The sequence below is a fragment of the Lipophrys pholis genome, assembly GCF_963383615.2.
Source record: "Lipophrys pholis genome assembly, chromosome: 7".
NCBI lineage: Eukaryota > Metazoa > Chordata > Actinopteri > Blenniiformes > Blenniidae > Lipophrys > Lipophrys pholis.
Window position 1 is genome coordinate 21873556 of NC_137638.1, and position 13694 is coordinate 21887249.

At 39.7% G+C, this 13694-nt stretch overlaps 1 protein-coding gene across 2 annotated transcripts; it reads right to left on the reverse strand.

The window, feature by feature from the left end:
* Nucleotides 1-1105: 1105 nt before the first annotated feature.
* Nucleotides 1106-13694, reverse strand: bco2l (beta-carotene 15, 15-dioxygenase 2, like). 2 transcript variants are annotated; one of them, XM_080466686.1, is made up of 12 exons: nt 13651-13694; nt 10551-10728; nt 10145-10356; nt 9560-9675; nt 9331-9433; nt 7975-8112; nt 6138-6298; nt 5470-5640; nt 3746-3883; nt 2265-2447; nt 1974-2084; nt 1106-1676 (listed from the first exon to the last, which is right to left on the reverse strand). In XM_080466686.1, the coding sequence occupies exons 1-12, from the start codon at nt 13682-13684 to the stop codon at nt 1560-1562; spliced, it is 1662 nt and encodes a 553-aa protein (XP_080322812.1). In that variant the 5' UTR covers nt 13685-13694; the 3' UTR covers nt 1106-1559. The 2 variants fall into 2 exon arrangements, with proteins under 2 accessions (XP_080322812.1, XP_080322813.1); XM_080466687.1 differs by lacking the exon at nt 10551-10728 and having other exon boundaries at nt 1116-1676; nt 13651-13693.

Sequence of the window (13694 nt, forward strand, 5' to 3'; positions counted from 1 at the left end):
TTGAAAAGCTGATAAGGTTTTGCTTTGGCACCGTTTGCTCAACACAAAATTTAGATTTGAGATTTATTGGAGGGCAAAGGTCGCCGTATCTTTCTCTTCTGGTTATGCCCTTGGAGGTTGTGCTAATGAACACAACTACAACCACACACACGCACACAATACACACACACACACACACACACACACACACACACACACACACACACACACACACACACATGGGCATGCAAGTACTTACAGAGGTTAAGCATGACTGATTAGATTACAAATTATGGGCTAATTAATGTGTATCTTGGGAGACCTGTACGGCATGCTTATTAGGAGACACAGCCAGACTTGATCAGAGGACATGACAAAAACATAAGTGCCATTAATTTCCAGGATTGAATTAATTTCAACAGTTCACTCTATCTCTGTTCCCTCCAGTTTTATTCAGTTCAGCGTACTACGAGTAGCTGAATAAGAAAAACGTAGCCTGTGTATATCATGAAGTCATGCATTATTTAATCCCGAGGCTTACTGTTGCAAAAATATGTTTCAAACTTTCAAACTCAAACATTCAAATAAAAGTCACATTTGAAATATTAAAAAGTCCCCCCCAAAAAAGAATGAGTCATATATTTGAAATGTCTTTGAGTGTCTGTTTCAAGTCATATCAGATCAATGTGAGAGAAAAGCCAAATGAAATAAGTGTCAGTAAAGTCAATTGTGGAAACAGTGGAGGGATGAATGAGGCTTCTTCATATCAAAGATATGGCCTGTTTGTTATACGCCACTGTTTGAAACGATGAAGCCACGAACTCTTCTTGTTCCTGTGGACGTTCCTACGTTGGTGTTTATGTGTGTGACGGCCACCTTGTTTTGGGTTGAGTTCGAACGGACGGCACAAAATTCCTGACGTGACCCCCGCTAGACTCTCAGGAGGCCATCGACCAGTTAGATCCATTTGTTTTGCACGCATTTCAGACGTTGTCCATTTCTATCACATTACTTTGACAGAAATTGAATTTCCTCTGATGCATTTTTATGTGTCTTAAGTGCTGTTCGGTTCTCCCAGGGAGTATAGCGTTTCCAGTGGTATGATGATGCAAAAACACTTTGCGTTGGAGCAGAAAAAAAGGAAAACGTGTTTTATTTTAATGTGTGTATTGATTTTAAAGTATTATTTTCTCAATCTGCACACTATTGTGGTCATCGTCTGAGCGGATGAATAACATATAAAAAACAAAACATTGGGGACAAACTTCATCAGGCTTTCGGATGTCATGCTGGGTTTTCAACGTACTTAGTCTTCCAAAAAATTGCCATTGTTATCAATGTTACGACGGCACACAGTGAGATCTTTCACCTATTTCCGTCAAAGAGGAAGAAACAAACAGCATGAGTCAGCAGTTTTTTCAAGCTTTTTTCTTTTTTTTTTTTTTTAAATCTTTGACAGTTTAGCAGATTTCTTTTTTGCAGGCAATGGCATGAACAGAGATGCTCTATTCTGTGAGTGAAATAACTTGTTCCTGGTTGTACTTCAGCAATTTGCCACAGAGTTACAAGCAGTGGCACATCTAGCCCATCTCATTAAACACACCGTGGGTTCCATATGGGATATTGACAGGCACCTCTGCTCTGCCCAGCTCAGTGAAGGTCTTGGCATCCAGAACAAGGAGGAAGGTGCTTTTATCCTGCAAAGAGATAGAGAGGAGATTAAATATGTTATGTTTGAGGAAAAAAAAGGTCACAGAACAGCCTTTTCAAAAATAATGATGGTGTAGGTGCCAGAGCATTTGTCTTCCCTATGAACATCAGAAAAAATACGTCCGCTCAAGTCGTGGAGCCGGGAGGAAATCTGTCTGTAGTTACCTATCTTTTATCTTTATAAATCCCTCGGCACACAGATACCGTACAAGTATTTTTTGTCGCTGTTGTAAAATGTAATAATGACTGAATTCCCACCGTATGTGGATGTTTTGGTAATTCACCTCTCTGGTTGTGATGATGACTGACAACACCACTCCATCATCTTCTTCTGTAGCTTTGGGCGAAGCAACAAAGACAGGCTCAGACGGGTACAAGCCAGGATAACGCCACACCTAGACAGGGAAGATTACATGAACATACCCTTTACTCCGAGCTGTTTTGTGTTAGGAAACCTGCTCACACCTCAGCGCTGCCCTCTCAATGATTAAGGAACTGGAGCAGAAATAACTTTGATGTGGTAATAGTCGGGTAACGACGAGGTCTAGTTAAGCGTTCTTTGATTGATAGAGAACCTTAAGCTCCTTGGTGTGGACGTCCATCTTGAGCAGGGAGTCGCTGAAGACGTGTCCGAAGCCACAGGAGTAGAAGTAGCGGTACGGTCGGCCATTGTACTGGTCGTAATTGATCTGAGGGAACTCCAGACCACCGTACTGCAGCAGCTCGTCGTTGTGAAGCTCCTCGTGGGTCATGTAAATCTGAAAGGGCAGAGGATTACCTTTAACTTCTCTTCCACTTGGTAAGCCGGGACTGGTCACTAGTCCATCGCCAGGCAAACACATTTACATGCACGGGCACTGAGGAAACCTAATCTTTTTAGACTATGCAGGAAACCAAAGTACCCAGAGAAAACCCATGCATGCACATGGAGAACATGCAGATTCCACGCAGAAAAGTCCTTTGAGCAGCTGATTCGCCAAATAACAGGCTGCTGCAGGCTAAACAAGGTCGGAATGTGATGGCAAACTATTTGACACTGTTGCAATATGACTGTCATTTATTCTAACCCAATGGTACATATCTAAACGTTGAATACATTTTTGCCCAAAGACCCCAAAACAACGGCGCTAAAGTGCAGCATCGTGCAGTGTGAGCCCAGTCAGCAGAAAATATTCCTCCCAAGCTCTGCTAGGTACATCTCCAAAAACTGAAAATGAACAGGTGAGAGCATTTAACAGCTGCCATCAAAGTGCACATGCACCTGCAGTCCTCAAATCTGTAATCAAACTGGCAAAATTATCACTGTGGGGTGAGAGTGTTAACGACTGTCCCACTGTGTGGCACAATTTTAACATTTAAGCTAAAATGGTATCCGTACCGACAGACTTCATTTATTCTCCTCCTGTCATATCTTCAGTTCTGCAGATCAATATTGCATTATATTCTTTATCAAATACATTCATACCTGCCCACCATGCAGGACATTCTTCTGTTATGAGTAAATCAATTCTTTTGAATTTAACTTGAGGAAAACATTTGCCTTGGATTACAGTAGCAAACCCATTTTTTCCACCCCCCAGCCTTGTTTTCAGTGACTGTGTGATAACCAGCAGCACTTTCCCAGCAGCGTTTCAACTGTTAGAGGTACATAATACCACTCTAACTGAGAACCAAGACTGAGGACAGTGTCACTCAGGTAGTCATGACAACTAATACATCACCTTTTCTTTGAGTGTTTCAGCTTTGTTCTGCCATGAGAAAATGCAAGACTTGAGTGTGTGTAGGGGGGACACACATAAAGCTATGGAGCAGCGATTGTTCTGCAGCACGGTGGACATCATTTCTATCTGATCTAAGTCATGAAATTACTGTCTTGCAGAAAGTAACTTAAGCACCTCGGCCTGCTGTGTAATTGCACCAAGTGTGTGGGAGTGAATTGACTGTATTCATAATGATTATAGGCCTCATTCTTTAGTTGATCCTAGGGATGTGGCGTCAAACCTGTTATTTATAAATGTAATGGTCAAACTGCTCCCTGTACACTGTTTAATCATACCTCTCCTGGTTTTGTCTGCTTTGCCGTGGCTCTGTAGTTTGGCAGAGTGATGAGATTTTGGTCCAGAGGTGTGCGTTCATCCACAGTCAGAGGAAGAACGTATCTCCTTGGGAGGTTTCGACACAACGAGTTGTAAAACTGTCAAAAGAAGTGAGACATGCATGACAAGCTGTACGTGTTGCTCCTTTGAATAAAAAGTGCAACGTCAAGGACAATCAGAAACAAACCTATATAAAAAAAAATGTTTTGATTATTGTGTGTTTTGATTTAAATAATTCACTCAATCACATAGTGATTTTAAAAGCTTATTGTATCAGACACTGCCATGTAGAAAAAAACCCAAAGGATTAGCAGATGCAATTGAAGCATCCAAGCTTGAGAGACAGACATAAACTCTACAAATCCTTTATGATCACACAGATGAATAGTAATGTTGTGAATACAAGCCAAACAATGAAACATGAAGAGTCGTCAAAAAGTGTCAAAAGAGTTTTCTTCCTGACCCATGAGTTCTCGAAAGATATCACTCAATTGAACTCAGCAGTCATTTCTGACAGGTTGCCACTTTCCTCAGATTTGAATGCATCCAGGAGGTCCTATCAAACCTCAGCCTGCCTCCATCTGCTAACTGCTGATCTGAGCTTAAATCTGACACTGTGATATCTAAAGTCTCTTAGGATCATTTGCACAGGACCATTCAGCACCTTCAATGCATCAGAGACATCCTGAACTATAGAGGCACGAGTCAGACAGAACTGCTGCTGTAAGCTGGTTTTAATGAAGGGGTTAATGACCAAAGTTAATGGTGATGATTTAAAAAATCACTTTGTTTGTTACAACAAAGTCATTTTTTGTTCGACAAGTTACTGTATTTGTCAGACTATAAGTTGCATCTGTAAAAAATGCATCATGAAGAAAAAACAAAAAACAAATATAAATCAAACTGGGGGAAAAGTTGTATTTATTTTACTATGTCCAGATGTAACTGAACCTTTGTTAACCCTCTGGCTGCTGTGCTATTACCCCAGAGTTTAGCCTTCTTTGTTTTCTTCATCATGGTAACAGTTTCTCTGCTTGTCTGCAGTCCCCCACAGGTTTTTTAGCCACTCCAAACTTTTGTTCTGTTCCTTCAATTCAATTTTCTACCATTTATACTGTATTTTACAATTTTGTCTTCAATTATAACCATGTAGCTTTTTCATTGGTCAATATTTAACTTGCACAGTAAGATAGGGTAGTAATGGTAGTTTTTCCTGTGGCACTGTAGCAGCATTCTGTTGTCATACACTGTCACCCAATGGACCAAAATGATTAATACAGGTATATTTTGAAAGGTCGCTTTTCTAATATAATTTGCATGACGAGCCAATCAACTAAAAACTGTTTGACTTACAGTCTGGGATCGTACAGTACCTTAATGTAGTAGTAATTGATTGTAGTTACATTTTTAAAAAGTAGTGCAGTTACTTCTTTAATTACTATAAGCAACAAGCAATTTTTTTCTATGAGGAAGAACGCTAGAGAGAAACAGCAGCTCTACTTCAGTTGTTTTGCACCGCTCACAAAAACTTTAGTAATGGTACCTTTATAATGGAGATCGGTCAGTAGTATGCTTTTGCAAAAGTAGTAGTGTTACAGAAATGTAAAACATTTGCACGTACATCATCGTGGGTATCCCGACAACCAAATAGTAGCAACCAAAAAAACAAGTTCAATAAATTCACCTTGTCCATTTTTTCTCCCGTTCCATTTCGGAGATTCTCCAGAGTGAAATCTCCAATAACCTCGCCGTTGTCCCCGCAGCACATGTCCATGACCAAGAAACCATTGTCCTCAAAAGCGTTGATCTGATGCAGCGTGAACATGGGTCCAGTATGGTACCGCACTGTACTCTCCTGTTTGTCATAAAAAACACTTTAGAAACACACAATGATTACAACAACAATAGGATTCCAATCACTATTACTATTATCATCATTAGTATTATTAAGAAGAAATAAGAAAAATAGAGGTATACAAAGGTTTTGGAACAATCAAGAGCGAGGGAGCCGGTTGTTTTGAACATTTGCAGTCCGCCTCCCTCCGTGGCGGAACTGTTATTGAGTTGCACTGTAACATTTTGAAAGTTTGTTATTGTATGCTTAATGGCCATGCTGTGTAATGAGATGAAGAAATTGAGAGCAACAATGTATGAGGAAAGGCTACTCTACCAGAGTGTGACTTCATCAAAATAAATAAGGAAATAAATCCATCATGCATGAAGAGATCAGCTTACAGCTTTCGCTCTTTTTTTTTTTTTTTTTTTGGCTATTACACAGCTGTGTATACATTTTCTGCTTTCCGCTCCCTCGGATTGTATAAATGTATGCGCAGCCGACTCATTTCACCTCACCTTACCAGTGTGTCTGTTGACCAGGTGGAAGATTGTGTCATTTTTAGGCTCCCAAGTCATCATTTTGTGAAAGCTCTTTCCCTGTATTCTGTACAGCATGAACTTCATCAGGTCCAGCTTGATCGGCTGCTCCACGAACACAATGTAATTCTCCGACATCACTGTAGAGGGAGGGGAACGCACATAAACACACACACACACACACACACACACACACACACACACACACACACACACACACACACACACACACACACACACACACACCGAGGAAAGATGCATGCATTAAAACTAACAAAATACAGGCACATCTTATTCATCATTTTCTTATTGCGGTGCATTTTACACAAAAATGAGATGTTCAAGCTCGTATTCCAGACTTGCTGTGTCATGGTGGGGTAATGAATGTCAGCGTGGTCACAGATAGTTTAATCCCTTTTCCCATTTCCACAGATAAGCCTCATAAATATATTCATAAACATATTCATAAACATACATAAAATAGGTCCAGGAAAATGATTGTGGGGTCATACGACTTGTCAAAAATGATTTCAGCACTGAGTTGTGCTTATTTCTATGTACACATATGAATTAGTGGCTGCATGTCGCCTAATTGAACCACTAATGGAGGCGCCATCCTTTGTGTGAAAGGCTGCATCCAGTTCTTGCTTTTCAGTCAGCGAAAGCCTGAGATTTAACTTTAATTTACACTTCTGATAGAACACTAAAAACAATAGCTTGCATTTCTTCTACATGGACATGTGACATTGGCACTAAATAAAACTACTGTATCTACTGTAAAAAAATACTGAGAGATGTCGTATAGGCTTTCTTTGTGCTGGTGCCTGGAAGCCTGGCAGAACGAAGGTGGTCTGCCAAAAAATATAGACTGAGATACGGTCAGGGAACTGGTGAAGCCAAACACATAAAAAATAAGAAAAGAAAAAAAGAAATGGCGTTTGACCAGCCAAAACCCGATGAAGATATATTTGTATCATCCGACTAGCATCAAGTGAATGTTTGAATTTTTGCGGTTTCTTCGATAAATACTTGGCTGATAAGGAAAATGTTCCAATTGTATTCAACTATTCTAATCTTCAGCATTTTGCTCTGTGGATATAGTCATGCATATGCTGCCACAGCTTCCTCCACCAACCCGACCTCCACATTATGTGCTAAGCTTTTGATACTGTATACAGAGATTTAATGTTCATGTGTTTGTTTATTAGGAGGATTAGTCCTCACAGCAGAAATCTTGTTGCTGCCGGCATTCTTTGAGAGAGGAGCCTATTCCGCCAAATATAACGGTCTATAAATGATCATCAACACCCTGAATGAATCCTTGATATTCACAGGGGGAAAAATAAGAATTATGGCCACACAGTAGCACAAACAAAATTATGCAAAACTGTGATGCAATGCCCTCAAGAGTTAAGCCATGGGAGAAAAAAAACCTACAGTAAGTTAATTGTGTGTCTTTTAAAAAGAGTCCTTTTTTTTTTTTTTTTTTTTACAAGAGTACAAGAAAAAGTGCTTAATTTAGTGTGAGAGTTAGAGACAGCGTCAGAGACATAGAGAGATAGTGCGAGCCGAACAGGAAGAAAAAAAAACAAAGGAACTGTGATTGACAAAAAGAACGGCCGGATGAGACTTGAATTCAAATTAGTAATTAATAAGTGCAGGAAAAGTTTCTCTGAAGTAGTTTCATCCTGTCAGAGCAGACATAAAGCAAAACCTCTTACAGAATGCATTCATTTGACCTCAGTTTACATCCAGCATGCACACAATTTAAAGAAAGCATAGCCTGTTTGCTATGCTGCGGCAGTGTGGATCTCACCAAAGCTGTGGTAATAGGAAGGTTTCCTGGGTTCAGTTGCAGGGATGGAGCAGATCACCTGAGCTCCCTTTAGATCTGCTGAGTCCTTTGCGTCCTTCTCTCCAGGAGGAGGGACACGGATTATGTTGTAGTAATAACCTAGAGGAAGACCAAAGAAATCTTTTGTATTGATGACCGGTAATAAATCCACAACGTGACATAATGCAGTGGACACCACCATTGTTGTACAAGTTACCGCAAGTAAAAACAAATCAGGGTTACTAGTTGCTTCCTTTTTTATAAAAAAACGGGCCTCTAGCTCAGATGTCACTGTAAAACATTAGCTGAGTTAAGATTTAATCCACTCATTGCATATACATGAATTACTTAGAAGAAGATGCTCTGTTATGTGGATTTTAGAGTTTTCTGACCATATTTTGAATTTTTAGAGCAGACGCTGAAATAATAAAGTTTATTCAATCATAATACAGTTTTAATATCTTTTAAAACGTCCTCCATATGGATACAAACTTGAATTATGTAATAAAATAATAGTTTTCTATTACAAAACGTAAAAATTGAGACAATCTTCTCAGATGTTACTCAACATGCTTTGTTATGGCTGAAATAATCTCTCTTTGGCCATCAATGGTACAGAGATAACAAAAAATCTGTGGTATTGAGTCATGGTAATACTTACGCGCAACACAAAATCTCTTGGAGATTATGTCACACACACAAAAAATGATCACTATATTCTCTCAGTTTAAAGACTTGCTTCTGGAAAAATGTTAACAATTTGACTATTTTTTCTGGATGCAAGATGTGGACATGTTCATGGAGAGGACGTTTGGTGACACTGTGTTCGCAGCACCTGAAACAAACAGATTTCTGAACTGATCACAGTTCCTTTAGTTTCTTTTTGTTGTTATTCATCAATTGATGTTTCGTTCAAGAACAGGTGTTGTAGCATTTTTGCATGACTGTAGAAAATTGCATCCCCCCCTTCTGTGATCCGTGCAGTGAAGCATTTGCATTTTAAAATGTCCATAGTTGATCACTGTTGATAACATGTGTGTAACACTATTTTACTTCCAGCAAACTGATGAAACATCCGTTGGACGTAATGAGTGGGCCGAAAGCCAAAAGCTCAGCTGAATGAATCACTGCAACGCAACCATGACGCCATTTTGACTAATAGAAGCAGAATATTAAAAGTTACACTTCCAAATACAGTAAGCAGTTCTTTTATAATCTAGTCAGCAATAAAGTACCTTAGCAAGAGTTCAGCGACTTGCCCAACACTGCACACGAGTAGCGGTCATTTAATGAAAGGTAAATAAACAACCCGGAAAGCAAAGATTAAAGGAATGTTACCGCTGAGGCTGTAGGAGTTGCCCATATTGTACGTGGCGCCTTCACGGTCATAGTGTGGGTGAGCGGTGGCTGAGTTGACAGCGATGTACTGACTCCAGTCCACCTTACAATGGAGTTAAAGAACACATCATTCTCTTCATTGTTCTCATATTCATATCCTCAATCTTTGACTCTTTATCAGCCATCGGCGTTCAGAAGGGATTTATGTGTTGAGGCATTACTGACTCACCTTCTCTTTCGTCTCCAGGCTTTGTGGATCGACCCTCCTCATGTAGTTGGTCTCTGTGCTGACATAATAGTCCCCCTTGTACTTGACAAAGTTCACACCGGCGTTATCTGTGGCTTCTGTTCAGACATATGGATGACAGAAATGCTTTAAATATAGCACTTCAGCTGAACGCATCTTTCCTCAACTGAAAAATGCTTTTCCAATCAATTCCTTGCTTTTTAATTTTTCAGAAGCTTTTTGCTTCAGATTGATCTTTCCCTCACAGATTCACAGGTACAAGTATTGACTTGTGTTCCCTTTATGTGGATAAAAAAAAAAAAAGCTCACAGACAATATAATGTTGCATTCATTAGTCTGAAAACAAGTATTTTGCAAAGCACCACATGCTGTCAAATATGAGCACTTAAGAAAGACAACACTTGCAAGCTTGTTTTCTCGATCTGTTTGATTTTAAGTTGAGCTGCCCTGATACAGATACGTATGTATAAATGTTGTCATAATGTATTTAGCACTGCAGATGCTACAAGAGACGCCCCTAAGGTGTCTAGCACATGGTAATAGGAAATATGCAGAAAATGCACATACTGGGAATCTGAAAGCGTGAAAAGAAGCGTGCAAAGATGTTCTTGCAGGGATCAGGCGAAGCTAATGTCCCGAACTCTGAAACCACAATGCGGTTTTTCTCAGAGTTTTGAACGTATGAGTCACTTCTCAGGAAGCGACTGCTGTAAGTGACATCGCCCTCACAGATGTGGAACCGGTGCATCATGGCCATGCCGTCAAACCAGTGGGTGTATCTGAGGGAGAAAAAAACCCAATGTAATTCACAATGGGGTAGACAAAGCAGAGGGAGCGATGTGAGCAGTGTGGGAACAACAGCGATTTAACCATGACTGTGAGGGAAAGTGCAGATATTTTGTTGGTTTTCTATCCTCTCCGCGAAGCGCAGAGGATGTTTTCACTGGATAGGGTGTGTTTTTTTTTCAAATACCCGTCTTCCCCAAATTCAAATTTTCCTGGGCCATTTCTCAGGAAGCTCCCATTGATCCAGGTTGGAATGGTTCCCTTGATGGTGGTGGGAATGGGATCAGGGGTTTCTTCTACAGTATGCACCAGAGGTGCCAAGCTCTCCAGCCCCTTGGCTTGCGGACATCGCTCCCTGCTGGGTACTGAGAGGAGGAAGACAGAGGAGAGAAAAGCTTTATCACTTTCGGAAAAAAAAAAAGACAGACATTACTCACATACGCACTTACATGCAAGGCTTGAATGACGCTACTCAGAAGAATAATAAAATCAACTGTTTTTGTAAGAAGAACACTCATCCACGACATGACATAACACATCACTAATTTATATTTATCATCATTTTATAGAAATATGGGTAAGAATTTGAAAAATATGTATTTGTTTAGGAAAATCTGTGTGTATTTAATTTGTCTGTGCACTTTTTTAGGTGGGTATAAGTGGGCGTTTTATAATAAATTAAACTTGAGTAGTGGGGGTTAGTCAGATGGATAGTTTGTTGGGTTTGTTAGTTGGGTATCATTTGTTCAGTAGCAGGTTGAGTTGAAAACCATTACATTGAGCGAAACACACACACACACACACACACACACACACACACACACACACACACACACACACACACACACACACACAATGTTTTCATGGCAAGACATTTTCATTCACACCTGATGAATTGTGATCTAAATAGAAGCATCTTTTTATTCATTGTGTAAGTCAATCACACCCTATACAACAATTTTAACACAACCAACCAATCATCTCAATGCCTTTGCATCACAATGCCATAGCATTGAATGTAAACACCAATAAAGTGCAACTCTTACTTTTCTCCGATCTTTAGTTTCTTGTGCATGCAGCACAGAGCTGCAGCTCCTCTATAAGTGTATTTGTCTCCGTTTTTTTTGGTCCGCCTGATATTCCTTTTTGGTATGTGCATTTCTTTCCATTTCCAAAATACAAGCTACTTTTTCCTTAGACTCTGACAGCCTCATTTAGTCAAGTCCTTCCACAATGAAATTAACTTTTTTTCTCAATTTTTAAGCATTTTTTGCAGCACAATGTCTATCAAATCTCTATCTAGTGTGTCTACTGGAAGTACCTATAAACTGGATGATCCAGTTCCCTCCAATAGGTTTGTTTTTCCAGAGGCAAATGTTTATCTTTGCCTGAGCCAAAAGGAAGTTGACTGAGCACACAGACCTACTCATCATTGCAGAGGACTAAGGAACAAGATTTCAAAAACAAACCAAAACAACACTATTCCTGAGAAGAGAGGTGAGGTGAAGAGATGAAAGGTCACTGAAAGGCTCAATCTTGACTGACGCACAGTAAAATCCAGCAAGATGAAGCAGTGAGGATAAAGAAAATGACACGTCGGGATAAGTGACACATGAGCAGCAGCTGAACTCTTGACCTCTCAGTTCTACATGCTCCTCATCAGCTTGCTCGGGATCTTTCTTCGGCTTTCACACAAGCGTAAACGCATGACGTAACAATGCAGCGCACTGAACACTTTATTCCTTCAGGACTTTCAACGCGGAGAGATGAGATCGAGGTTTAACATAACTAAATTGTGCACAAGCCCATGCATGGCTTTCGCGGTTTCTACTGCGAAGCTCCATTTGGTGAGAACTCTCTGCTCCAGGGGTCATGCACTAAGAATGACACCTCAACTATCCTCCTTCTTATCTGCTGTTCAATAACCAATTCTTGCTCATTACCCAATATCTCTCCATGTAATGGGCACAGTAAAATATGTATGAGAAGTACGTGATTAGCTGAAGCAGATTGCCATGGTTCGGTTTGAAGCCCCATGCTGAGTTAGGTGGTAATGTCACTGTTTTCTCCTGACCGTTTGAATTGTTATTGCAACCAATCGGCAGAGCCATAATTTTGTTCGTTCCCCTGACATGAGTACAACAGACAATAAAAAAACCAGAATGTGCAACAGAGAGATAACCACAGTAGGCTTTTACAATCTCTTACAATGTTGACTTTGTGTGTTTTGACTGTGATTACTGTAGCATTGCAAATGATGCCTGAATGTGTGCTGTCATTTTTAGGAAGGTATTTTTCTGTAGTTTCCTTTCGCTGCATTCAGAATTGACTCGCCTGATAATAAAACAGCAACCCCGATGATCCCAGAACTGTTGTGGCTGCTATTGATAGGTATTGCTTTTCTTCCTTAATTTCATATTTGCATAACAACTGCTATCGCGGTGCATTTTCAGGTGTTAAGGTAGTTCTTTTTATTTTCATCAGAATAGCAATGTACATGATTTTTGTGGAATAGACTGTCATAAACCTGTTTTTTATTTTTTCATTCCTGCACTTTAATTCATGCATATTCTCTGTGCAGAGACCTGCCAGCTTTTCTTTTAGTTAACAGCTGAGAATGACTAAAAGCTGTTAATGAGACATTGTGCATATTCTTTTACTAGCTCTGATTCAGCAGGACTCCTTGGAGCAAGAACAATAGAAAATTGGAACATGCCTTCTCATAACTGCAAGCTTTGATTTTGAAGTGCAGCAATATATAAAACTCTGACTTCCAACTGCTCTATCTGAACACACACCTGTACCCGGTTTAGTTCTGTACATATTGATTTTTTTTCATTTGATGCTTTTAAGTAATCTTCCTTTTAAGAGAGGAAACACAGACTTAAAATTGATGTCCAAATCCCAGCACTTTCTTTTTGCTTTTTTGGTGTTTTTTTTTTATTTTTATTGCACTTCAGATTTTGATTTAGTTAGTCACAGCCTTTTCTTCAAGTCAAAGGTAACAATAAGCAGCCTCTTGAATAAGCTTAGTGATTATGTAGAAACAGGATGAGTGTGAAGTCAACGTTTACTTAACTCAAAGCAATTATGTGTTTTTGTATTTGTGTGACAATATTTTGAAAAAGCATGTCGAATAAAAGGTAATCCTCTTCTAAAGATTAAAACCAGCTTGTGTCTTATTCATCTTTTGAAAATATTGAAATCAATGTATAAGTACAACAGAATAAGTAGGGCAGCACATGGACGCTGTCTGGCTTCGTATCTGTAATGAGGCGTATACTCACTGGTGTTTTTCTGGAGCGCTGTGATCTTGGACATGGCCGGTTGC

What these genes read in the sequence shown, in the direction of transcription:
- bco2l (XM_080466686.1), bottom strand. Translation starts at nt 13,684, where the DNA reads ATGTCCAAGATCACAGCGCTCCAGAAAAACACCA. An exon ending in TTCCTATTACCACAGCTTTG is followed by an intron (nt 6,299 to 7,974) that starts GTGAGATCCACA and finishes CTCCCTCTACAG; the next exon opens with TGATGTCGGAGAATTACATT. An exon ending in TCCACACCAAGGAGCTTAAG is followed by an intron (nt 2,085 to 2,264) that starts GTTCTCTATCAA and finishes TTCCCTGTCTAG; the next exon opens with GTGTGGCGTTATCCTGGCTT.